The following is a 25,920-nucleotide window of genomic DNA, read 5'->3' as shown; positions in this document are numbered from 1 at the left end:
ACCACATGATGCTAGAAAGAGAGTCTGCTCGGCAAAGTTTCCCTCTGACTTTCACATGTGCTGTGGCAAACATGTGCCCCTCCTCCAGCATACATGCACACAGTTGTTGTAGGAGCTGCGGGGCTGCGTTCCGGCCACCCTGGCTCCCACATGGCTAGCTTTATCTGAAATAATTACATGGAAACTGTATTCTTTTAAACACTGCTTGGCCCATTATATCTAGACTCTTCTAGGCTAATTCTCACATATTAATTTAGCCCATTTCTAATAATCTGTGTAGCACCACCAGGTGCGCTTACCGGGAAAGATTCAGCACGTCTGACCTGGCGGCTTGCTTCATCGCATCTGCCCGGGAGAGGGGAGCATGGCCTCTGAGTTCACTTCCTCTTCCTCCCAGCATTCTGTTCTGTTTACTCCACCCACCTATGTTCTAGCCTATCAGGGCCAAGCAGTTTCTTTATTACTTAACCAATGAAATCAACAGATTGATATATGACACTCCCACATCACACAGTAAATACATAACCATGGGACTCTGACCTGAGACTGGCCTTCTGTAGCCACCCCAGACACTCGTGTGTCCTAGGTTTTGGAGATGAATTAAGCTTTTTGACTCTACAATGTTGTGTGGTTGGGGCCTCAGGAAGACTGTTCCTTAGCATCCCTGTGCTCCTCATGAGGCCCCCACAGGTGCTTCTCCTCAGTCCCCGCCCTCTTCAACGGAGGGATTCAGCAGGAGGAATGCGGACACCTCAGTAACAGGCAGTGTAGCATCATTTGGCTGCACCATCATCCTGGGACTTCATGACTGAGTAGGTCATCCAGGAAGTGACCAAAGCCACAGGCTAGAGTTAGTGCCTTGCTTTCGTAGTGGGCAGGACAGGCGCCTTTGACAGGAAGGCAGCAGTGCCTGAGCAGAAGTCCTCAGGGGCCCTTACCAGTTAGCTCTGCTCCTGGAGGAGGTGAGAGAGCTTAGCTGCAGGGCTGATAGTTTTCAGTCCCAGCTGCTCTTGTGTCTCTGCAGGCACAGTTCATGAGGACACCAGCATGCGTCCATGTTTCTCCCTTGATTCCTAGTGTGGAAGGAGCGGAGGCGACAGCCTGTTGATGAGGGTGGGAGGGGGGACACCATCGCAGTGCTCATTCCTTCTCTCCACCTCCCTTCCTTCTTGAGACAGGGTCTCGTGGTGTAGATCTGGTCATCCTGGAACTCACTCTGTAGAACAGGCTGACTTTGAACTCACAGAGCTCTGCCTGCCTCTACCTCTCGAGTGCTGGGATTGAAGGTAGTTCACAGCCTTTTGTGGTCAGTTGACTCCTTCCCCACTAGTCATCCATCCAGACAACTACAGGAATGGAGCCTCCCAGCCCGCCCATGTGCTGCTGTCTGTACTCTCCAGATTTCCCTTGGAACCAAGAATGTTCTTCTCTTCCAGATACACGTCAGGGGACGTGAGGGTGTGGGACACCCGCACCTGGGACTATGTGGCCCCCTTCCTAGAATCTGAGTCGGAAGAGGAGGAGCCTGGAATGCAGCCATATGTCTCCTTTGTGAGGATCAACAGCTCGCTGGCAGTTGCAGCTTACGAGGATGGTGAGTACCCCAGTACTCCAGCCCTCTGCCTCCCTGTGCAGGAGAAAGCCTCATCAACTGCAGCAGCTCCCATATCCTCCATGCACACACGTTCACGTGCTCCTGCCTCCTTTGCATAGGCATATACACATTCACACACACCCGCCTCTTCCTGGGAACACAAGCACATGCACGTTCATGCACTGCCTTCTGCCTCTATATGAAGAAGCTAGCCAATAACCCTGGTCCATTAGTAGACATTGGAACATGGTACCCATTAAAACTGGTGTTTAATTCATCCTGGAACCCTGGAGCTGAATGTCAGTGCCAGGCATGATGAGGCTGGCCAGACCATCTTAAGCAAATGGTGTGTTTAGTTTAAAATATTAAATATACTTGGCCTCCTTTTCCTGTATCCTCGGCTCAGGCTGAAAAGACTAGAGATAAGGATAGAGGGGTGATCTGACATGGATGGGCAGAAAACTGGCGATCAGTGCCTGCCTTTACCTGGCACTCACCCATCAAGCGTGGTCCTTGATGTGTTGTCTCCAGCCTGGAGAGAGTGTGTGTGAGCAACTGTGGGTTTATAGAACTGTTATGGAAATGATGGGACATGTAACATTGTTAGCTGATGGAAGTGATCACTGCCTGCCTACAGCTCACAGTCCTGATGTCCATTGTGTCAAAGTCTGCAGCTCCAAGAGCCCCCCCCCCTCCCCACACACACACCCTGGCCTGGAAGTTGTACCGTAGCACATTTCTGGGACTCAGTGTTCGTACCAGGGCCATGCAGATCTTCAGGCAGCGTGGTGTCATTTGGCACAGAGGGGTGGAGCTATGGTAGCCATTAGGGAGTTTTATAAATGTCTAATATTCAGTGATAAAAATTCAGATCTAAAAAGAGCAAATATAAGGATTTAAAAAAATTGAGCAAAACTTTGTACTTTATTCTTCTGGTTAATGTTATTAGACACTACAAATGGACATTTGCTAAGTTAAGACGGGTGCGGCTCAGCATTGTGCTTGCCTGCCATGCATGAGGCCCTAGTTTCAACTCTAGCTTCCTCAGAATGGTAGCAGCAGCAGCAGTAGCACCAGCATGCTGCTTCTGTGGCCTTATTAAGCTTTTCCATGCATAGTTGCTGATCCCAGGTGAGCAGTGTAGCATCGGCCTGAGCTGATCCCAGGTGGGCAGTGTAGCTGCAGACTGAGCATGCTTGCTGCTTAGCCTGCAGCTGGACTCGCAGCTTTGGAATGCTCTAACAGCACTTCCTGTCCTGCATTCTTGAATGGCAGACTCTTCTATCATTGAGGAAACTGAAGACTAGAGGGTGAAGTTGAAATCCAGCTGCTGTCGTCTCCCAGCTCCTGTGTTGGCTGGAGTGGTGTTACTGACAGCAAACACAGAGACTCTTGTGAGTCCTGAGCTCATCATAGCTGATGAGCTTACAAATAGAGCTTGAAGGGAAAATAAAGTGTGGTGCAAATTAGGTATGCAGGCAGACATACAGGCACACAGGGACTGTACACACATGAGCACACATGCAGATATGGGGAGCCTCCTCCGCTGAGCTATACTTGCTGCTGACAAGAGTGTCTTTGGCCCAGTCACTGCCATTGCATATAAATAGGGGAGCACCCTAGGTATGGTAGACAACTTTCTTCACGGTAAATACTTGAACATGGAATTTCAAAACATATGTCAAATATTTTGCTTAAAAACCTTAATTCATCCAGGATTAGTGGACATCTTTACCAACAGTATTTGGGAGGCAGAGGCAGGTGAGTTCCAAGTTTGAGGCCAGCCTGGTCTACTTAGCTGCAGGCCATCTGGGGCTACAAATTCATAGTTAAAGGGCAAACAACAAAGCTATTGAAAAGGTAAAAGGAGCCACTCCTAGTCTTCTAGGTCTTCTCATCTTCCTAAGCCAGCTTCGTGCACTTCAGTGGGTCTTGTTGTTTTTAAACCAATGCTGCACATTGGCGACCTGTGTTACTCCTTCCTCTTCTCAGTGCTGTGCCCTGGTCCCATGCTGTACCATGCCATACGTGTGGAGCCCTTATCGCTGGACATCTGGACTCCTTGTTCTTGTTGAATGCAGTGACCTTGAATTTGTGCATACGTAAATCCAGGCTGCAGCACTGGCCATTGCTAAACTGAAGGCTTCAGTGCTTGGGGTTTGCATGAATAACGACTGAATTGTCCCTACAAGTGTCCTGTCAGATGCTAGTCTTTTGCTGTTGTCTAACTTTCATGTGTATGGGGTTTTGCCTACATGTATATACCTGTGCACTACGTGCACGTAGTGCCTGTGGAAGCTGAATCCCCTAGCACCGGAGTTACATACAGTTGTGAGCCACCATGTGCGTGCAGGGTCTATGGAAAAGCAGCTAGTCCTCTAACCACTGAGCAATCTCTCCAGCTCCCCTCCTTGGCTTTTTGATGTAGTACCATATCTGAAAGCCTCATTTTTCACACCTAGGTAGCTCTCCTTTTTGTATACGCCTGTGACTCATTGCAAAGCAGGTGTGTGTGCATTTGCTCTCACAAGCAGCATTGTAGTGAAAAGCTTTGTACAGATGTCCTTTCACTTGTAAGAAGGATTTCCAGGTAGGAGGTGAGCACAGATGCCATGCTGTCTTTGCTCTTCTCAGTTTGCGGTATTGATGGATGTGGTAGGGTATGGAACATGACTGTGGTTGTGGTTCTCCTGGTGGGAAGAGTTGAACTTTTTCTTATGCATGCCTGCTGCTTGTAGTCCTTCTGTTTCCTTTGTAGTTATATCATACTTAAATCCTAGCCAAATGAATCCATTCTATATCAGTAGGAAGTAGGGACCTGAGTATTGGTAGTCATTGGCACCGTGAGACAGGCTGCCACATCCCACAGGTCCAGGCTTTTGAGTAGGAGCAATTTGTGCTTGGTCTATTCAGGGACACTGTTGACCTGTCTGGTTACATCTTGTGCTTTAGGATCTCAGGTCATGCTGGCAGGCAGTCACTTCGCTGTGAGGTCAACTGCAGTCCTTTCAGGGTTCAGGATTTGCCTCAGAGCTTTGGCTTTGTCCACTTCAGTATGAAGAGAGGAAGAGCATTCCTCCCACAGGAACTCACCTCTCATGCTAGGCAGGCTTTACCAGTCATATCAGATTGCCGGGATTTCCATGGTGGATGGCAGCTTCTGGCCCTTTTCTCCATCCCAGGTGGCCTTGGCCTCAGCCTCACTTGGGTGACAGATTGACATATTCCCGAAGAGCTGATTTAGTGCTCACAGGTGTAAATATCAAACACACACAAGAGCAGTGGTTGATGCTTCTTGGTCAAAAACACTAGAAAAGGGCCTTGTGGGGTCTGCTGTGTGTAGTTCAGGGAGTAAAGGAACTCCAGCCCTCTCGCTGTGCCTAAGTGAGGTTCCGAAGCCATTGAGACCCAGACCCCTTGTTGAAGCTGCCATGCTCTCCTTAGCAGGAGCCTCCCTGCAGGGAACTTGGGAGACAGCCCTTCAGCACCCTTCCTGAGCTACGCCCTGAGAGACCTGCGCATGCACTGGGGAGCTGGGATTTGGCGGGCCATCCACAGTTGTGAGCTGAATTCCACCCCACTGGCCTCATATTTCTTGTGCCTTGTTTCCAATTGTCAGCCCCCTCCAGTTTGATTTTACCACTAATTGTGCTGTACGTTACCATCCTGAAATGAATCAAATCAAAATGCTTTTCCTGGAGCATTAGATAAAGCAAGTGAAGGTTCTGAGTAATGAGCAGACGCTGCTAATGCAGGGACAGCAGGGACCTTGCCAGGACGCCATCTGCTCCGTGCCTGCCTGCCTGCCTTTGGCCTCAAGCCATGACATTAGGGGATGGCAGTGCGCTGGGACCCATGCCCCACTCGAGTTGCCCTCAAAACCTACTCTTGGTGAGAAGTGAGATTAGACACTTGTTCTGCGAGAAAAAGTTCCTGTCTGTCTCCCTGAGGGGGAAAAAAGAGGCACGACCTGGGGTGTCAGTACTCAAGACCTCGATGGGTCAGGGCAGCTTTCTCTCTGGTACCACCAGGCAGGGTGAGTGGGCTCATTTGTTCCTGCCGCACCTCATGCAGTTGTCACACGCGCGCAGGCCTCATTGTCCTGCTGGATCCTGGTGAAACATTTCTCACTTACCAATGGATCAGTGCTTGGTGGGGGTGTCTGCAAGCCCCTCCATAACTGTAAACGGTGGTGTAAAAGACCAGTTTTCTTAGGCAGCTCTGGAGACTGGGTGCTCCTAAGGTCCGTTCTCTAGGTTTACATTTAAAAACTAGAATTGTCCGAGAATTGTGTCCGTGTATGCTGACTGTCGGCGGTGATGCCCACACTACGTGGTTGACTCCTTCCCTCTGGCCAGGGCTAGTGCTTTAGAAATGGAGCACCATGATTGTGAGGTTTGTGTGAGCTGTGAGCTGCCTGCCCACTCTGCCTGTGGATTGTGGAGAACTTTTCTCTTAAAGTCTGAATAACGAGCTCTTGCCTGCTGTCCCAACTGCCCTGAGGCTCAGGAACAAAGAACAGAATGAAAACTGCCAGACACTGACAGCGTTTCCATAGCAGTGGGGATGCTCGCGGTTTATGATACTCAGGAGAGTCAGCAAACAAGTGCGTGGTGACTAGTGGGTGGGCTCAGTAGGTGAAGGTGTTTGCTGTCACACATGATGCCCTGAGTTCTTCCCAGAACCATGTGCTTGAAAGAGCACCAAGTCCACATGCACGCACACTCTAAGTGCTGTCTGTTTTTAAGTGCAGAGTTCAGAACTGAGATGGTTTAGAAGTATTTAAGACATTGAATTCTTTTGATTTTTGAGTCAGAATCTCTCTGTGTAGTCCTGGCTGTCCTGAAGCTCCCTGGGTAGACCAGACTGGCCTTGGAGACATCAAACTTTAATTGACAGATACTCAGCACATCCCAGGGCATTCCATTTTGTTCATTAGACAAGTTGTAGAAACTGTAATGTGTTGAGCTGCTGAATCAAACTGTTGCTTTGAAGGCTTTTTTTTTTGCCCCTCAGAGAGAAGAGCTGGGCACCATGCTTGTCATGTGTGCCCGGGGCAGGCTGTTCCCTCAGCAGAGGCTGCAGGGGACTCACGAGGGAGGACTGTGTTGATGAATCTGTCCTTTATATCCTAGTGTAGTGGTGAGCCATGGTTAAAGTGACTTGGTGTTGGAGAGCTGTTAGTAAATCACAATCCATTGTCTGAAGTCAGTCCAGACATCGACTTCAGTGAACAGGTGACAGTGTTGCCCACCAGGACTCCACTGTCCCCAGATGCAGCGACACTGGTTCCGCCACGTATTGTGCCTCTCCCTAACCGACCTTGAATTGTAAGGGGCATCTGCCTAGGATGGTGGTGTGCAGTCCTCCGGCATCTCCTGCTTATCCCCCGTATGGCAGCACACAGGTCTCCTACTGTGTCCTTTCTAGTGTTTAAAGCTTTTTAAGTGTTCGTAGAGCAGATCATGGGATGAGGCAGTCTCCCCACAGAAGTGAACAGTTCAGGAAGCATTCAAGAAAACCCATTTAACTTCCTTTTTGCCTCCTGAATTCTGAGAACTGCTGAATTCAACCTCTCACTAATAAGGCTCCTTGACCCTTCAGGGTAGGAGAGAACCATCTGCCCTGTCAGGACTGTTGTTGTTGAATGCATCACTCAAGGTAGACATAAAAATGTTTCTTGATTAAAACAACAGCAGCAGCAGCAGCAACAAAAATTCTGTAAATCAACACCCGAGGGCTTTCCTTTTCTGCTGGTACTTGCCTCTCAAGGATGTTGGCTTTCTCGTTGTGGAGGGAGCTGAGTAGTACCTGAAGCAGTTTCCGGTAACCGTCCTGCTATTGATTGTGTGCATAGACCACAGCAAGGCTGTTTACAGTGTCTCTGGTCTGCCGCACTAAGGGGGATGCTCTGTTTTCATCCAGCCACCTGTGTGTGTGTTCCTGCTTTATGTCACCAGCCGAGGACTCGAGGGTCATGTGCACTGTCTTTGCAGTAAGCTCCTGCCTGACAGTGAGTGTACAGCTTCACAGGTCTGCCCTGCTGAGTCCTTGTGTGATCTCTTTCCAAGGTTCCTAATTGGATGTTACTGGGTTGGGTGGGATGGGGGTGCCCTATGCAAGAGGCAGCATGAGCTTAGAACCATTAAAGCTGAAGACAGATTGACTCATAAAACGATCCTTGGTAAATTCCCTTGTCAACTGGCTCTTTTATCCGTGTCTGTTGTCTCTGTAGGTCCTACCATAGCTCTCTGTCCTCCTTCCAGTGTCTCCTTCTCCCTTCAGTATCCTCCTCCTTCTAGTGCCCCCTCCTCCTCTTCCTCTTCCTCTTCCTTCTAGTGCCCCCTCCTCCTCCTTCCTGTGCCCTCCTCCTTCTAGTGCCAGCCTCCTCCTCACAGTGCCCCTTCTCCTTCTAGTGCCCTCCTCCTTCTCTCAGTACCCTCCTCCTCCTTCAGTACCCTCCTCCTCCTCCCAGTGCCCCCTTCCTCCTCCTAGTGCCCTTCTCCTCCTCCCAGTGCCCCCTTCCTCCTCCTAGTACCCTCCTCCCAGTCCCCCCTCCTCCCACTGCCCCCTCCTCTTCCTCCTCCTAGTGCCCTTCTCCTCCTCCCAGTGCCCCCTTCCTTCTCCTAGGGCTCTCCTCCTCTTCCCAGTCCCCTCCTTCTCCATCTAGTGCCCCCTCCTCCTCCCAGTGCCCTGTCCTCCTCCTCCCAGTGCCCTCCTCTTCCTCCCAGTGTCCCCCTCCTCCTCCTCTCAGTGCCCTCCTCCTCCTCCCAGTGCCCTCCTCCTCCTTCTCCTTCTTCTCCCAGTGCCCTCCTCCTTCTCCCAGTGCCCCCTCCTCCTCCCAGTGCCCTTCTCTTCCCTTTCAATGTCCACTTAGATTGACTTTGTGCACGTGACACAGCAGTGATGCCTGAAGGCTCGCACACACCAGTGTTCCTGTTCGGTCTGTATCATCCCTGAGTGGTGGAGAGAGCATTCTCTTTGTCTTCATCTTCACTGTGAGTCCCAAGAGCAGCAGACATGCGCATCAGTAAGGTCTGATGCTAAGGGCTGCTCTGAGTCTCAGGAACCCAGGTTACAAGTGGTGAGCAGCCATCTGTGTAAGAACGTCAGTGCTCAGATTGGTGGGCCTGTGTGAGTTCATTACAGATGAGGTGCCGAGAATGAGACATAAACACCCTCCCTTCCATCCTGCGTACTGCGTGCTGCCTGAGTAGGGCGAGGGGCATTTGCTTCAGGGGCTGCAAGCACTGCTAGGAGTCTTGGGAAGAAACTAAAGACAAGGGGTCTGATGCTGTCATTCCCATCTGAGCAAAGGTTTCTCGGGAGAGACCATGAGCTCGGACTTCCAGAAACTTGATCTGCATAGTCCTTCCTGTAAGGCAGTCACCTAATATGCCTCTGAGTTAAAGCCTACAGGAGGAGGACCCATAGGACAGCTGCTCCTTCTGCATGACAGTCACTTTCCCTAACGTAGGCAAGACACGTTATTGGGATGATGCTTTGAAGGCCGTCTCCACTGCGCTAACGCAGGAGAGGAACTGGGACATCTGTGGTGCAAAGCTCTTCCATTGTCTTTGTATTGTATCTCTTCATCTGCCTGAGAATGACTGACGGGTGGTGTGTGACGTTGACTCTCCTGCATCTGTTTCAGGATTATTGCAGCCAGGTGACTGGTAGTCTCCCTAAATTCCCCAGGAGTTGGCAGTTTTGAGGATTTAGAACCAGAAATACAGGCAACAGTTTGTTGAGCATTGTTCGTTGGGGCTTTTTCGGGGATTTGAGGCAGGGACCCTATCAGTCTCCAGAGGAGTTAGCATCTTTAACCATGGATATCTCCTGTGGCCCAGAAAGCAGACTTCCTATGTGTAGGCAGCCCTTCACACCGGCTCAGGCCTCATGGGGCCAAGGCGTCAGTCATGGCAGGACTCTGACTAAAAGCTTTAAAATGTGCATTTATGTTTACTGGAGTCTCAAGGAAAAAAATCTCTACCTTCTGACCCTGAGGTTGACTAGAGCTTTAGAGTCTCCGTCTGAGGAGCCCTCATTGGTTCTGCAGGCTCTTGTGTTGACCTTGTCATGCACTCTTGTCCATGCCCAGGGCTGTGGACGATTTTTGGGGATCCAGGAGCTCTGGAATGTAAACCTGGAGTCTTGGCCCAGGGCAGGTGTTCCTGGGCAGTATGACAAAAGCTAGCTGAGCAGAAGCAGTTCTTGCAAGCACACACCTTAACGATGGACTGTAAGCTGAAAACTGTAGCCAACCCTTCCGAAGTTGCTTTTGGTCACAGAGACAAAGGTGGAACTGGAACAGTGTTGTGTGGTCATGGGTGGAGAAGGCTGAGCAGTGACCATGTCTTGAGCCCTGCTCTTGAGGATGCTGTAGGGAGGAATGGCTGTCTGTGGAACATGGGCAGGAAGGACAACCTTGAGAAGTATGAGAAGGCGTCACATACAAAGAACATAGAGCTAGCCTGATAGTGTCCCATTAGTCAGATCTGGCCAGCTCGAGTATCAACGTGAGCAAGGACAGCACAGATTATAACCCAGTGAATAGGCACGCACAATGCTGTGACAAGGGCAGAAGGATAAAAAGGGAAAGTGAGGAAGTCTGCTAAGCAGGAACGTCAGCTCATAAATATAAAAAGATGGTGGGAGTGGAAAGTCACTAATTGGTGACTAATAACTAGATGAGGAGAAAAAATAGTTTATGCTAAATCTAATAGACAAGAATGAGACAAGATCAGAATGTTCTATAGTCCCAAAGAGTATCTTCCGAAAACATTCATTAAAGGAGAGAAGAGTGGTATGCAGTGGGGCAGCCTGGCAGTCTGTCTGTGAGGGACCATGCTGACATATTTGTGCATGATGGCATGGCAGAATCAGCAGAGTGCAGCTCTGACCTGCCAGCTGCACACAGTCGTGAGGCAGTAAAGGGCGAACCCAGGTGGAGGGTCATCCCATGAAGTGGCTGCCCTTTCTCAGGGCTGTTGGAGTCATGGAGAGCTAGGGCAGTCTCTCAAGGCTGTTCTAGACTGTAGGACAATCAGCATTTCAGGGGTCAGATCCTGGGTCTTGTCATGCTGAGCTTCACTGAGCTGCATGCTACCTCTGGGCCTTGGGAGAGGACAGCCAAGTACTGAGGCATCCTGGCTTGGGTCTCATAAAGGATGTAGTTAGGCAGAGGCTTGAGGATGGGTTATGGGGCTTCTTGAGACCCTCTGTGACTTTGAAATTATTTCATAATAATAAGAATGAAACTTTTGTCTCTGCTCAGGAGTGTGCATTTAGAATTGGATTTATCCATCCAGGTTTTTCTTTTAATTTATGTGTGCACATACTTGTACACACATGTATATGCATACATGTACATGTGTGTGTATGAATGTGCACAGTATCTGAGCTAATGTCTGCCTGCTTTTGTGACAAGTACTTCACATACTGAGCCATCTCTCCAGCTCTTCTGTTACCAGGAACTCAAAAACTAGATAAAATATGTTAAGCCGTGAGTTTCCAACATTGCCATCCCTTAGAGAAGAATAAAGGTGAGGCCCAGAGTTACCTTAGTGTACAGGCAAGGGACAGCACAGGCCAAGGCAAGGGAAGTGAACATGTGGGGCGCTATGAGTTTACGAGGCAGCTGCAAGAGCCCAGGATGCATGATGGACAGAAACCTGGTCAGTCCAGACACAAAGATACTTTTATTCACTTAACAATCTCTCTAACAGTGAGTAGGTTTCCTCATACACAGTAATTGCAGTGCTTGGTGGCGGTGGGCAGGATAGAACATACGTAGAAGCTATTTTTGTTGTTGTTGTTTTGGTTGTTACCAAAAACCTTAGCAGAAACAATAGTTTTCTGTTTGATTAAGAGCATCTGTGAAAACCCTGAGCCCAGTCCATCACTAATCATACCAGGGATGGTCTTAGAAACCAGGTCCCACTGGCTCAGTGCTGCACAGGACTCCTGGCTGCTGCAGAACGTGAGAACTAGACACAGAAGGAAAAGACCCATAGACAGAGAACTTCCTGAAGGGCCCAGTGGGTCAGATACCGAAGAGGCGGCCTGGAGTCCGCAAACTGCTGGGCAGATGCACAGACACACACGGGAACTTCATTTGAGGGATGAAGCCTAATTCTTCATTTTATTTTTCTCTCTCTACTGTTCCTGCTCTATTCTTCAAGATGCCATTATTTTTTTCTGCTGTGTAGTACTCCACTGTGTACATGTACCACATTTTCCTTATCCATTCTTCAGTCGAGGGGCATTTAGGTTGTTTCCAGGTTCTGGCTAGGACAAACAAAGCTGCTATGAACACAGTTGAGCACATGTCCTTGTGGCACAAAAGTGGTATTGCTGGGTCTTGAGGAAGGCTGTTTCCTAATTTTCTGAGAAATCGCCATACTGATATCCAAAGGTGCTGTACCTGCTTGCACTCCCACCCGCAATGCAGGAGTGTTCCCTTTTCCCCACAACCTCTCCAGCATAAGCTGTCATCAGTGGTTTTGATCTTGGCCATTCTTACAGGTGTAAGATGGAATCTCAGAGTTGTTTTGATTTGCATTTCTCTGATGACTAAGGATGTTGAACATTTCCTTAAGTGTCTTTCAGCCATTTTAGATTCTTCTGTTGAGAGTTCTCTGTTTAGGTCTGTCAGATTCTTTTATGAAGCAGGAACTCCGAAGGACTATCTCATCTTCCTTTGGCAACTTGAGCAGTCATTTTTCTGTGGGTCCTGTATGTCCAGTTTATACACCATACCATCAAGCAATCCAGTCAAGAGCAGTTTCTTGCCCAAATGGCTAGTGAAGACAAATTTCATAATGAGTTTTTTTAATGCCCGTCAACCTCCCCAAAGTAATTGGTGCTGTCAGAAGCAGACATGACTCATTGTCAAGAAAAATCTAAGTTCTTAAAACATTTTAAATGCCATATTCTGTGCATCTCTGAAAGATTTGAAGAATACCTATCCATCTGAAATGTATTTTTTTACATCCAGAAAGCCTACCATGACTATCATTTTGACTATTATAAATGACTATTAATCTGTATTTTTAACTATACATTAATTTTTAGATGAGCTGCACAAACACAATACCTTAAACAAGAGCAGAAATACATATAACAAAACTGATCTTAAATTTGTATCAATAAACCAAGATCCATACCCATGCAAAGTATTTATTTCTGTATCATATACCCTTTTAAATGAAATCAAACATTTATAAACAATATTTGGGAATTTAGGCATTGTTTTCTCTAAACTGCTTTCTGCTTTTTGTTAGATGAAGTAGCTTTGGGGGTTTATGGAGACCTTTTGGAAGAATTGGGGAGGAGAAAATATGAGAAAAAAATATTTTTCAAGGAAAAAAGTGTGTTGAGGGAGTTGAAGATTAGTTCAACAAAATACGGTAAGATTTCTGTGCTGGGAACTTTCTGGAATATGTGAGGGGACTAAAGAAAGCCATATACAAGACTTGCCATGTCTACAGTCTGCTTACCTAGCTGATGGGGATCTCAGGCAGAGTCCAGGTTAGCTGTGAGTGTGTGAAGATGGATATACTGATGCTATGATGTGAGCCCTAGGAGAGTTTAAAAGTCCAAATTAAAAAAAAAAAAATATATATATATATATACACACACACACACATATACACACACACACACACACATATACACACACAGAGCCAAAAATAAATGTGGAAAAAGGAGCTATAACCTAGAGGATACAAGATTTACCGTAAAAACCACAGAGTTCAAGACCGTGTTGTTGGGCACCAGAGTGGACCTGTGCACCAGGGATTACACGAAGTCCACACAGGGAAATCACTTGTTGCTCAGTCTGGACCACCTAACAGAAGGGGCCTCTGTGGGCAGTGTCCACTCCCGACAGTACTCCTCCCTGAAAGGGCTCTCAGACTCAGCAGACAGGGCTGTCTAAGGTGATTCCAGAGCCCACCAGGTTGACAGCCAAGATTGAGCACCCCCATATGCTGTGTGGCTTGCAGCTAGATGTAGAAAGAACTTTAGAGAGATACAGTCAGCAAACAGTTAAACACAGCAATGCAGTAACTGTTGCTTCAGTGAGATGCTTGATGGCCGCTGTTGAAAAGATGATCCGTGCTAGCTACCGAGTCACATGGTCAAGATGCCACAAAGCACCATTCCCCACCTCCAATGGCTTAACTTAAGAGACCTACTAAGTGCTGGTGAGCCTGCCTGATGGGAACAGCCTTAGTGAAGAAAGCTTGTGATAAGTGGAGTGTGGGCTGCCTTAGGATGCAGTGTTCCACTGGGCAAGCAGCCTGGAGGGTGACAGCACGTGCACACACACACTTGTGCTTGGTTGCTCTACACTGGATGCAGCCCCAAGACTATGAGCTGGCAAGTGTGCCTTGTATATCCATGCAGTGGAATGCTGCACATCAGTCAAGTTGGGTGGACTGTCAGCCACGCAGCAACAGTGAGCTGAACCTCTGCAGTGTTACAGTGCATGAAATCAGCCAGATGGTCAAAAGTGCATCCTGCATAAAAATTCCACTGCTAGGGAGTCCTAGGGCAGATAGATCCCTAACAATAAACAAGGTGAGTAGTCACCAGAAGCTGGAACTGTGGGGAGAGACTTGGCCATAGAAGGGTGTAAGGGGACTTCTGGGTCTGGAGTAGTTCTCTATGGTATAGTGGAGGCTACAGGACCAGCGTTTTCCATTCTGGCCAAACTGTACATTGAAAGTTGATAACTTTGTATATGTAGTGTATTACACTCAATAGAGTTGGTTTTTAAAAAGCATACCATTTTAATTACAGTTGCAACATAGTCTTGTTCTTGTACTGATGATTATTTTGGTCAGTGCAAAAGCAGTAGCTCTGAGTGTGACTCATGTCCTAGTTCTGATTCCTAAGGTCACAGGAGTATATTGGTGTAGAACCTGAGCTGGAGAGATGGCTCAGGTTCAGAGCACTTACTGTTCTAGCAGAAGATCCGGGTTTGATTCCCAGCACCTTAACTGTAGTTCAAGGACTCCAGAGCCCCCTGCTGGCCTCCTCAGGCACTGCACTGACACATAACAAACACAGGGTCAAGGGTTGGTTAAAATATACATTGTGCTCTTGTAGTACAATGCTGAGTCCAGCCCCCACACAGATTCTGGTTTAAATATTAATGCTGGAAGTGACAGGCTAGGACACCTGTGTACAAAGTGAGTCTGAAACATCTTTGGGTAAACAGGATTGGAGATAGCAGTCAAGCTAAATTAGAATCCCCAGAGAATGAAATAGGGACATCTTGAATAACGAAATAATCTTGTGATGGATTATAATCCAAAGGGTGCACCCAAGACCAGCAAGCTCTCTGCTTACTGGGGATATCGTTCAGTTACTGTGAGGGGCTGTGGTTAAGTGTCAGGTGACCTATGGATTCAGTTTTCTCACTCCGTTTGATATTGGATAACTAAAACACAGCTGTGCTTTGCCATATCTTGTCTTTCTGTGTCCCCTCCTGAGTCTGTTGGACTGTGGGAGTTCCTTGGCCCTCTGGGGACTTGGATTGGGACCTTAAGGCTGCAGGGGCCACCCTGAGGTTGTCTGTGAATCTGAGAAGGAGCTTCGCTGGCCAGAGACTATGAAAAGATTGGTCAGCCACATACAGTGGTGCGAGCTGTTATCCCAGCCTCCGGGAGGCTGAGGCATGGGATTATTTGAGCCTATGAGTTACAGATCATTCTGGACAGTAGTGCAAGACCACGACTTAAAACAGTTAACAAAACCAGAAGTTAATATGCTTGTGCTTGTAGCATGATTAATAAAAACCCAGAGATAGAAATTGGGGTTCAACCTGAAGGTCAGAAAAGAAAAACAGCCAGCCACTGGCTCTTACCTCTATCTCAGTCTGAAATGGCGATCCTGCCTCTAGGAATCTCAGAACAAGACTGTGTGTGAGAGCTGTCTCCTCCCGTCTTAATATTCCTCTCTAGGGCTGGGATTAAAGACGTGAACCACTACCGCCCGGCTTCTATGGCAAACTATAGTGTGGCTCCTGAGATTAAAGGTGTGTGCTTCCGCTGCCTGGTCTGTAAGACTGACCAGTGTGGCTGTTTTACTCTCTAAACTTCAGGCAAGCTTTATTTATTAGAATACAAATGAAATCTCACTACACAGACTGACTCCATACTCACTGTTTAGCTCCTACCTCAGCCTGCTTAGTGCTGGTTTACGCACGCACCATCATGCCTGACCTCATCATTTTACTCTATTAGAAATAGTCCTAAAATTATGTTTTAAACCCTTGTATGAGGGGTTGGTTAAGAGCGCTGGTTGCTCTTCCAGAGGACCCATATGGCGGCTCACGCCCATGTGTAGCTCCAGTACCAGGGGATCAGACACTGCAGGCACTAAGCATGCAAGTGGTACACAGACTTACACACAAAACACCCCCACACATACAGTTTTACAGTCCTCTTAAGAAAAATGTAACACAAAACTTGAAATGACTAGTGTCGTAAACCCTACCACTGTCTTCTGCTTCAGTAGCTGTCAGCATCACTAAATTAAGTGGTTCTGAGTTCTGTACAGCTATGTCATAACCAAAATAACTTAGGGGAAGAAGGAGTTTACTGGGCTTACACTTCCGGTCATAGTCTATTGGTAGGGAAGTCAGGGCAGGAACTCAAGCAAGAATCTGGGAAGGTGCTTGATGTCCCACACAACGTTACCTCCAGCCAGGGAATTCATAGCCAGAGAAGTGCAGCAAGAACCATGGAGGATGCTGCTTGCTGGCTCACACACAGGCCCATACCCAGCTGACTTTCTTAGACAGCTCAGTACTAACTATCAGCCCAGGGATGGTGCCACCCACAGTGGGCCGGGCCCTCCTTTATACATTAAAAATCAAGACAGTTCCCCACAGACATAACATACCCAAAGGCCAGTCTCGTCTGACTCTCCTTTAATTAAGACTCCCTTCTTTTAAAAAAGATTTTTTATTATGTGTATGAATGTTTTGCCTGCATGTATGCATGTGTACTACATGTGTCCCTGGTGCCCAAGAAGATCAGAAGAGGGAGTTGGAGATGCTCAGATTGGAGTTGCAGACAGTTGTGAGCTGCCATGTGGGTTCTGGGAATTGAACCTGGGTCCTCTATAAGAGCAACAAATGCTCTGAACCACTGAGCCAACTTGGCAGTCCGGAGACTCCTTCTCTGGTGACCCTAGGCTGTGCCGAGCTGACTGCTGAGCTAACCGGTTAGAGATAAGCAGGGTTTAAAGAAGGGAGAGCAGCACAGTGCCCGCGTTTACTAGAAGCTCCTGGCTGTGCTGCGATGGCTGCTTCAGCTCATCCAGGGAGGATGTGGCAACCAGAGTTTTTGGACTCAGAGTTTAATTCACCTGAACTGATTAAAAGACCTTTTAAAATTTGATTTTCTAATTTAATTTTGCCCACCAGAATTAAATATCCTCTATAAAATTATGCAAATCGTACTTGAAAAAGTTCACACTAGTCAGATCGTTATCAGATATGTAATGGGCTGTGTATACTTTTACCTACATTGCATGGGGAAAGATTGAAGCCGTGTGGAAGTGCACATGACAGCAAAGCACTTCTGGTTTGTCTTAGGCATCACTATTAAGCTATGACTGTCCCAGGACCCCAGTTAGCCTCCCCACCAGCATCTGAAGCTCTTCTAGACGGTGTGTCCCTGTTCCCCTCAGGGACATGATAGGAAGGCAGTGACCAGTAGCATCAGGCTTTGCCAAAGTGATGCCTTGATGATGTCCCCTGCCTTCTTAGGTCATCCTGGTAAAGCCTCCTCCGCGTTGGCTGGCTTCTCTGCCCGTCTCCTCTTCCTTGGTCTCTGCACTCCAGACTGCACGGAGATGCTGGGCAGTTAGCAGTGTGCTGTTTACTCCCCCTCAGCCTACTCTCTCTTTTTAGATGTTCTCTCCTGATGACTGTGCACCTGAGAGCTTCTAGGAACCCACCCTCCTCCCTACCTCCCTCCTTGAGCCTCTGCTGCCCTGCTCATCCCAACTTCGGCCTCTGATCCTCTTTCCCTAACCTTGGTCTTCAAGCCCGTTCAGAGTCCAATCTAAAACGCACTTTCCAGAATATTTTCTATTTATTGTTTTCTCTGGAGGCAGCGGCATGTGACCTTGGGGAAAGAGTCATCTTCGTGCTGCCCTTTTCTCCTTCGAGACATCCCTGTCTCAGCCCTCTGTGCCCTTGCTTGCACCGATCTACACCCTTTTCTGAGGAGATGATTCAGGGGGTAAAGGACTCGCTGTGTAGTGTTCACACAAAAGTCATCTGTGGTGACACTCCTACATGCCTGGACTCCAGTGCAGGGGAAGCCAACATAGGTGGATCCCTGGGGCTCACTGGGCAGCCAGACAAGCAAAGAAGTGAGAGACCCAGAGCCAGCTCTTGTCCTTTCACATTTGATGTCTGCAGCCTGAGTTCAGTGTGGTGTGTAGTTGATGAAGAGATCGTGTTCATATTTAGTGAGTGCTCTGGGTACATTTTAAATTTCTGTTAAAAATCTTTTTTCCCTTGTTATAGAATTCCTTCTGCGTCCTTCTTAACTGATTGTAGAAAAGCATTTATTTCCGTAGTGGGAACTGAGCATGCCAGCTGTCTGTATAAATAGCCGGCTCATTCCGTGTCTCTGAACACAGCTAATTGATCCTGTCTGTCTAGCTGAGCCTGAGCTTCAGGTGTTAATTGTGTGAGTGCAAGAGGCTTGAGCTCACAGTGGACGTGTCCTCAAAGGGAAGACTCCACAGAGATCACAAGCAGACGTGGTAGTTGAAGGGTCTAGTGTGTGGCTGTTTAAACTGTAACCTCTTTTAGACCGTAGGTACGTGGAACAGACCAGAGGGGAGGGGCAACGCCAGTGTTTGTTTCCAAAACCAGTTCAGTGGTTATTTACCTTTCAAGCAATTAATGTAATTACCATTGTGCTGAGAAGTAATTGGGGAAGTTCTGCCCTGAGCTCTTATGGCCCCACCGGGACAGTTTTAGTTGGGACTTATTTTTTTGATGGAAGCCTAATTGCAGTTTTGGCTTTGTGCACACAAACAGAAGCAACTAATTGTTTAGGCAAATAGCAGATTAATTTAAATATGCATCCCTAATAAAACAAAAATGGTATCCATTATGGTCCTTGTTCCCATGCCGAGGAATATAAATATTGTGCTCAAGCACCATTAGGCGGAGTTCTTCAGGACTGTCATCGCGATCGCACAGTGGTAGCACTTTCCTGATACGCGTAATCTTTACAAAAGCCAACATAAATCAGCTTAGACTCATTTAGATCCCATTTCTACTATGTGCAGTTTCATTACCACACTCTGGCTGGTCTCCTTTGGGAGGTGGAGGGACGTGCTACAGACTGGCATGGGTGCCCATCCACAGCTGCTTTGTAGCCTTTATGTCTCCTCCAAAGCCTGGCCCTCGTCACTCATGTCACTGCTAATGACTTCCTGGTCTAGGGCAAGTGCTGAGTGCCTCTAGCCTGGCTGCTCATCAAGGTGGAGGGGACCGAGCAGGGAGCCCGTGGAGCTGCCAGGTCCTGCCCTGGCCTACTTGGGGGGCTTTGGCCTTCACTCGCTGTCTTCTCAGATGGGCTTCCTTTGTCTGCACCCTTTGCGAATTTCTGCTGTAGTCCCAGCACTGGCTGAGCTCTGCGGGTGTGAAGGTGCCCAGGATGGATGCCTGCTCCCTTTGTTACGCTCTTGTGGGGCCCAGCCTCCAACTCTCAGAGCTGAGGCTGCTGCAGGAAGTGGCCACACATTCCTAAGTCACCAGGTAGCTGCTAGGGACCTCTGTTTGCCTTCCTGAGCGATTTTCTTGTTCTACCTTGTCCTGAGATGCCGGGGGAGGTGGACAACACCTCAGTGCCTCCCAACTCTAAGATCTATTCCAAGCAGCAGGCCGAGGGCAGGCTTAGAGGACTGACTCATCTTTTGGCATCCACTGATCACACCAGGGATGGGGACCAGGGTTCACATTTTGTTTTGTGCTTGGAGTAGAAGCCCTTGTGGGATGGAGCTGGCTCCTTGGAGGAAGCTGGATTGTGGAGACAGAGAGGAGGAAAGAGTTGTAGAGGTTGGAGGTGAGATCTGTGGTATGCACAAGTGGCCTTGATCCTCAGTGTTTTCTAGGTTGCTGGTTCTGATCCCTTGTGTGTCCTGTCCTGGTTAAATGGCCCTTGCCTGTCTGGTCAGTTTCATTCTGTGCGTCTCCACTGGGGTCTGTTACTGCAACAGCATTGGCCTGGTTCTGCTAATGGCATACTCCTTCCGAACCCAGCACAGAGGGAGTGCAGAAACCCAGCACACAGCCTGCCTCTTCAGGTGTCTTCCACCCTGCTGCTGCGGCTGTAATGTGGTCATTCAGACAAATCCATGCCCGACTTTTAGATAGTGTACTCGTTAGAGGACTGAACTGCTCTGGTTCTGACCCTCATTGCTGGCATCTTCCTTAACAGTCATGTGGTGATCATGGACCAACTCAGCTCAGTGCCTAGAAAGGTCAGCAAAGTTTATAGCTTCCTTTCTGTTGCTGCAATAAAACACTGATCAGAAGCAACCGAGGGAGGAGGAAAAGGTTTCTTTAGGTCACATTTCTCAGTCCCAGTCCATTACTGAAGAAGGGCAGGACGGGCACTGAAGCAGAAACCTTGGAGGCAGTTGCTTGCTTGCTCACTCATACATATCCCAGAAGCACCTGCCAGGGAATGATGCTGCACACCGAGGACTGGGCCTTCCTGTGTCAGTTAACCATCAGACAGCCCCACCGCCACCCCATCATGCCCTCTGCATAGTTTCTGAGTTGAGACCTAACTCCTCAGGTGACTCTAGGCTGTATCAAGTAGACAGTTAACTCTTGGGAGGTCTACAAGTAAGGTGCTCTATAGAGGCCCCCAGAACTCCACTGCATGCAGTAAGGGATCTCTGTTCTACGTGGTCCTAATACAACCCTTGATGCAGCACAGGGCACAGCAAGCCCTTGCTCAGTGTGTGACTTTATTGGCTCCTCCTTCTTTCTTATGACCTCATGATATAGCATGGAGCATTCTCATAGCAGAAGGGATTCGCTTTTCATGTCTCTGTAGTCCTCAGGTTGGGAAGTACTGGGATGGAACTGCGTTTAGTCTGTTGTCTGTCTGTCCCTCACCTAAGCTCTCCCCTTTAGTGATGCGGGAGTAGGAGGACCTTGTGCACACTGAGTGGGTGGTCGGTCAGAGCTGCCCCGCTGCTACCCTGTGTTAGCAAAGTTTCTGGGTTTCTCATGTTGAAGGGGATGCTGGCGATGGCCATGGTATGGGGGTGGGGGGCTATGAGTCCCTGTTCTTGGTGTGGGTGAGAAGTGTCACTTGAAGCTAGGCTGTGGTGTGCTAAGCATGTATCTCAAGATCCTAAAGCAGCTGCTCAGTAATTCCAGGGAGAATTTTGGCCTAGAGGCCAGCAGAGGAATCATGATGGAGTAAGCACATACCAAACCTAGGTCCATGGGAAGATAAACACTGTAAGTAGTGGGACTAGAGAGAGGGCTCAGTGCTGCTCTGGCAGAGTGTCCCCAGATACCCACTGGGGAGCTCACAGCCACATACAACTCCAGCTTCAGGGTATTGGAGGCCTCTGGCCTCGTGGGCACCTGCACTCATGTGATACACATGCAACAGAAACACACATACACTTACATACTTAAAAATAAAATAGATCTAAAATGTAAGTAGTCTTAACTTGTATTTAAAAAACAAGATCAAACAGTATATAGACTATCTTCAAGAAATCCACTTTGTGTGTGTATGTATTTAGAGGCAAGTGATTATTCGTCCTGGGTTTGCCGTGTTGCTCAGACTAACCTCAAACTGTCGGTCTGCTGCCTCCTCCTTCCTGTTGCTGAGGCTGCAGGTGTATGTCACCATGCTAGTCCAAGAATCCTATAAAATAAAGACACAAAGCAAAATACACAGATGGAAAGACAGTTCCTTGTTTTTATAAGAATCAAAACGCAGCTAGAGCTCTGAGAGAGTGGTAAAGGCAACCCAGGGACAGGAAGGGAGGGACTTTGTATGTGAGAAAGGGACAGTTAATTCAAGAAAATGGAAGAGCACTAAATGTTTGCACACCAGAACTGGTGTTAGGAGACTGCAGTGATACCAGTGCCATTGAGGGTAACAGCCTAGTTGTACACATAAGAATGTAACTGAAGAAGAGGGGTTATTAATGGTGACAGTATGGCAGGCGCCCAGACAGAGTGGCCATCAATGAGAGAGGCTGCCTGAGTGTCTGAGGCAGCTTGGAGCTCTGGTTTGTGCTGAGGTATGTTTACATGTTCACTGCATCCAGTTCTGTTGAGAAAAGGATGCTAGCCAAATCAGCCCTTGCCTAACAATGAAAACCACGTCTGTAGATACACTCCAAGGTGCACGCTCCACATCTGTAGACACACTCCAAGGTGCACTCTCCACGTCTGTAGACACACTCCAAGGTGCACTCTCCACGTCTGTAGACACACTCCATGGTGCACTCTCCACTTCTGTAGACACACTCCAAGGTGCACGCTCCACATCTGTAGACACACTCCAAGGTGCACTCTCCACATCTGTAGACACACTCCAAGGTGCACGCTCCACATCTGTAGACACACTCCAAGGTGCACGCTCCACATCTGTAGACACACTCCAAGGTGCACGCTCCACATCTGTAGACACACTCCAAGCGTGCGCAGAGTGCACTGTTAAACAGCTCCCACGCCAGGCAGAACCTGGGGCGAGTTTGGTGGTGTGCCGGTCCTCACCAAGCCCCAGCATCTCACCCCAACTCAGCGCTCTCATGGAACAGGTGGTGATGAAGCAGTGGTCTAACACTTAAAGCTTCCACTGTTCTGCCTCTGTGGGATGGAGGACATTCTCTTCCCACAGCGAGAGGAGTCATGTGATGTGGAGTGTCCAGAGGTTCTGCGTGGCAGTTCTCATGGAGTGATGCCTCAGAATGAACTCAGAGCAGTGTTTGGAAGAATTCATATATGAGGCTGCTTCAGGAAAGGGAGGATGGGACAGGATGGGGGATGGGATGACGTCGGACACTAACTCCTATTTAATGAGTTGGGCCCTAAGAGCAGCCTATCTCCCTCTGAGGTAGAAGAAAGAGTTTACCAAAGTGCATGCCAGGGACCATGGAGCCTTTTGTGACCTTCCTGTCCTCTATTTGATCATAGTTCTTAGAAAAGTGTGTACCATTATGTTGAAGCCTTTCCCTGGAGGAGAGTCCTGTTGCTGTTTGTGACTACCAGCTGCAGGCCATTTGAAAGCCTTGCAACACCTAACTCTACGTCTGTGAGCAGGATGGTACCTTAGAGCAAGAGCCCGAATTCAAGGCACCTAGTGTGCAGATGAAGTGTGGTGCCAGGAAGAAAGAAGACAATAGACTTCTCAGCGAGAGAGTGAGTGGTGTCTAGGAAGGCTGGGAGCTAGGGCTGGCTCCATGGACAAGCCATAGAGGAAGCCATCTACATTTTTCATGGTGGGTCTCCCTTGATCTGCCCAGTAGTCCTGTGTGGTGGATACTGCTGTCTTCACTGTTAAGACACTGGTGAGGAAGAGTGACACACCCAAGTTCTACAGCTAGGAAGAAGTGGGATAGATTCAAACAAATATGCATACGTGTCATCTTCACGGAGTACATCTGAAACATGCTTATTCTGTGCCTGTGTGTACTGGGTTTACAGTTGCTCTCTGCGTTCCTCCTCCTAGGGATTCTTAACATTTGGGACCTGAGGACCGGGAAGTTCCCTATCCATCGTTTTGAGCACGATGCAAGAATACAGGCCCTCGCGCTCAGCCGGGAACAGGCCACGGTTGCCACTGCTTCTGCTTTTGACGTCGTGATGCTGTACCCTAACGAGGAGGGGTACTGGCATGTAGCTGCGGAATTTGAAGTTCAGAAACTGGTGAGCTCTTAGGATGTTTGTTAACTTGCATTCTGATAATCCCTGGGTCTAATAAAACAGATAGCAATGATGCCTGGGGCTTCAGTTTGTCAAACTCTCAACAGCCCACTGAAGTGGGTGATAGAATGTTCTTCAATCCCAGGAAGTCAGGAACGGCTCAGAGTGGTGGACAGACCCGCCTTTGCATCTGAGCTGCGAAGTTGGGACTCAACTCCAAGTGTGGGACTGAGGCTATAGCTTAATGGTAGAACATTTACTTAATGTACATGAAGCCCAGGGGTCTAGCCCCTCCTCCTCTGTGTGTGCGGGTATGTGCTTATGAGAAGGTCAAAGGTGTTGGATAATGGAGCTGGATGTGTAAGTGGTTGTGAGCTGGGAATCTAATTCAGGCCCTTTTCAAGAAGCAATATAAGCTCTTTCCTGCTGAGCCATCTCCCCACCCCTAGCCCCACTTCTAAAACAAAATTACACAGCAACACAAGCAGACATGGAGCTGGTTCAGGGTTTGTTCTACCATGGTTCCTGCCTCCTTCCGGCTAGCACAGCAGACGCACCCTGGGACCTGAGCTTCGTTTCTGTCCCAACGCCTAAGTGAACGGCAGTGGTGCGTGGCAGTCTGTGTGGAAGGGCATGTTCGTCCCACACTCTTGTCCCTGAGTGAAGTCCATGGAAGGCAGTGTGGATTGCGAACCAGGCTCTGGGGTGCAAATAAAACTGAGCCAGCTCAGGGCTCTAACAACCTCAGTTGTACACAGATCTTGTCCACCATGCAGAGATGGTTTGGTGATAAGGCAGTACTCGTCTGTGCTGAATTTGAATTTAATTTGTGCACACTTCATTTTGGCATTAGCCAGAGAAACAGAAGAGCCAGCCTTGATCAAGGATTGATGGCGACTTGGAACCAACTCCCCCTCCCTTTCCCTGTGGGAATCTTAGATTTGAATAGCAAGCACCTGGCATCAGGGCTTCACCTCCCTGAGCTGCTTGCTGCTGCAGATAAGCTCTGTGGCTGTCATGCAGTGTTCCTCGAACATGACCTGCACTGTCAGCCTATCCTGGGGCCTCCAGAGAGACATGGAGTGCAGGGCTAATATTGTGGACTAGCCACAGCTATGCAAGCTGAGCACCCCTCATGAAGAGTAAATCCTGCCTTGGCAGTCAGGTGCCATCCTGGGGCTGACTGGAAGCTTTTGGGGTCATTTACACTTCCCAGCGAATGGTGGCCACTGCCAATCTGAGCCTCTTGGCCTGCTAGAAATCCAACCGGAAGATGAAGTTAAATGGCTACCAGAAAGGCGTCTGTTTTAAGAAACTAAGAAATGGATTTTCTTTAGAGAGAGAAAGTGGGCAGCCCTGCTGAGGATGTGTCAACTCTCGGCATTGTTTGCCCGTCTGGATGCCAAGTTGTCACAGTATGCGCTGGGCATCCCTGGATCAGGCACCCCTGCCCATGGAGCCGGATCATCTTTGTTCCCTAGCTGTGCTTCCTGAATAACAGTGGCACCATTCCCAGGTCTGCAGTCTAGCCTGGAGCAGCTGGCCTTTGTGATGGACCTGCAGCCCAAGATGTTGGGCTGCCTCGGCACAGTTTGGGCCCAAGATTAGCAGAGGCACCGGATGTTTGCTTGTGCTCAGCTCCCCAGGGCAGCCTGCAGAGCGTGGGCTTTAGCGCCTCTGGCATACTGTCTGGGCGATGCTGTCCTCCACACCATGGGGTTTCATGATTCCACAGTGACTTACCCTCAGCATCCACACTCTGTGATTACTGAGCAGGTGTGCCTGAAATAGACTGCTGTGGGGATCGGGTCACCCTAACTGGGGATCTTCCCTGTGCAGTCAGAGAAAATGCTGACATGACAGGAGCATGTTTTGTCCGTCCTGGTCTCTGTCCTCAGGTGGTCCCGTGGCACAGGGCGATCACTGCCTGACAGGCTGACAGGAGAGTGCTAAGAGCAGCTTGGGTCTTCTCGTGATGCATTTGTGGTACTTACACATAGTTTTCAGATGCTCTTCTTCATTTGGAACTCTGGGAGTCTTACTTTTTCAATTTCTGGTAAAACAACAAAATAAGGATTACTCTAAATACTACTGTATTCAGGATTTAAAAGACCCAGTAAAACTAACAGCCAGAAACTGCCTTTCCATCTCACAGCCTGTTTCAACCCTTGAAGACACACCCCTACCTGAGCCTTATGGTTCCACCCATCTGCCCAAATTTTGGGGTAGTTCCTTTGCTCCATCTCCATTGTGATCCCACTGGATGATAAAGAAGCCTTCAGGTTCTCCTGTGGTTGTTGGGCATTTGCTGCATGGCTGTATCATGTCTGCACAGTGACAGGAGCGGCCCTGCAGTGAACACCATGCACAGCCC

At 48.5% G+C, this 25,920-nt stretch overlaps 1 protein-coding gene across 1 annotated transcript in view; it reads left to right on the top strand.

Annotated features, from left to right (window-relative positions):
• Fbxw8 (F-box and WD repeat domain containing 8) overlaps positions 1-25,920 on the top strand; it is a 99,332-nt gene that overhangs the window by 40,216 nt on the left and 33,196 nt on the right. Inside the window, exons 5-6 of the mRNA XM_041648318.1 lie at positions 1,437-1,594; positions 23,353-23,549. Of these exons, the coding sequence (XP_041504252.1) occupies positions 1,437-1,594; positions 23,353-23,549 (355 nt within the window). The remainder of the gene's footprint in view (positions 1-1,436; positions 1,595-23,352; positions 23,550-25,920) is intronic.

The sequence above is a fragment of the Microtus oregoni genome, unplaced genomic scaffold (genome assembly GCF_018167655.1).
Source record: "Microtus oregoni isolate MIOR12 unplaced genomic scaffold, Mior012 000003F_ref0000135, whole genome shotgun sequence".
NCBI classification, from domain to species: domain Eukaryota; kingdom Metazoa; phylum Chordata; class Mammalia; order Rodentia; family Cricetidae; genus Microtus; species Microtus oregoni.
Note: the sequence above shows the minus strand (reverse complement) of the source record. Positions and strands in the feature narration are given on the sequence as shown.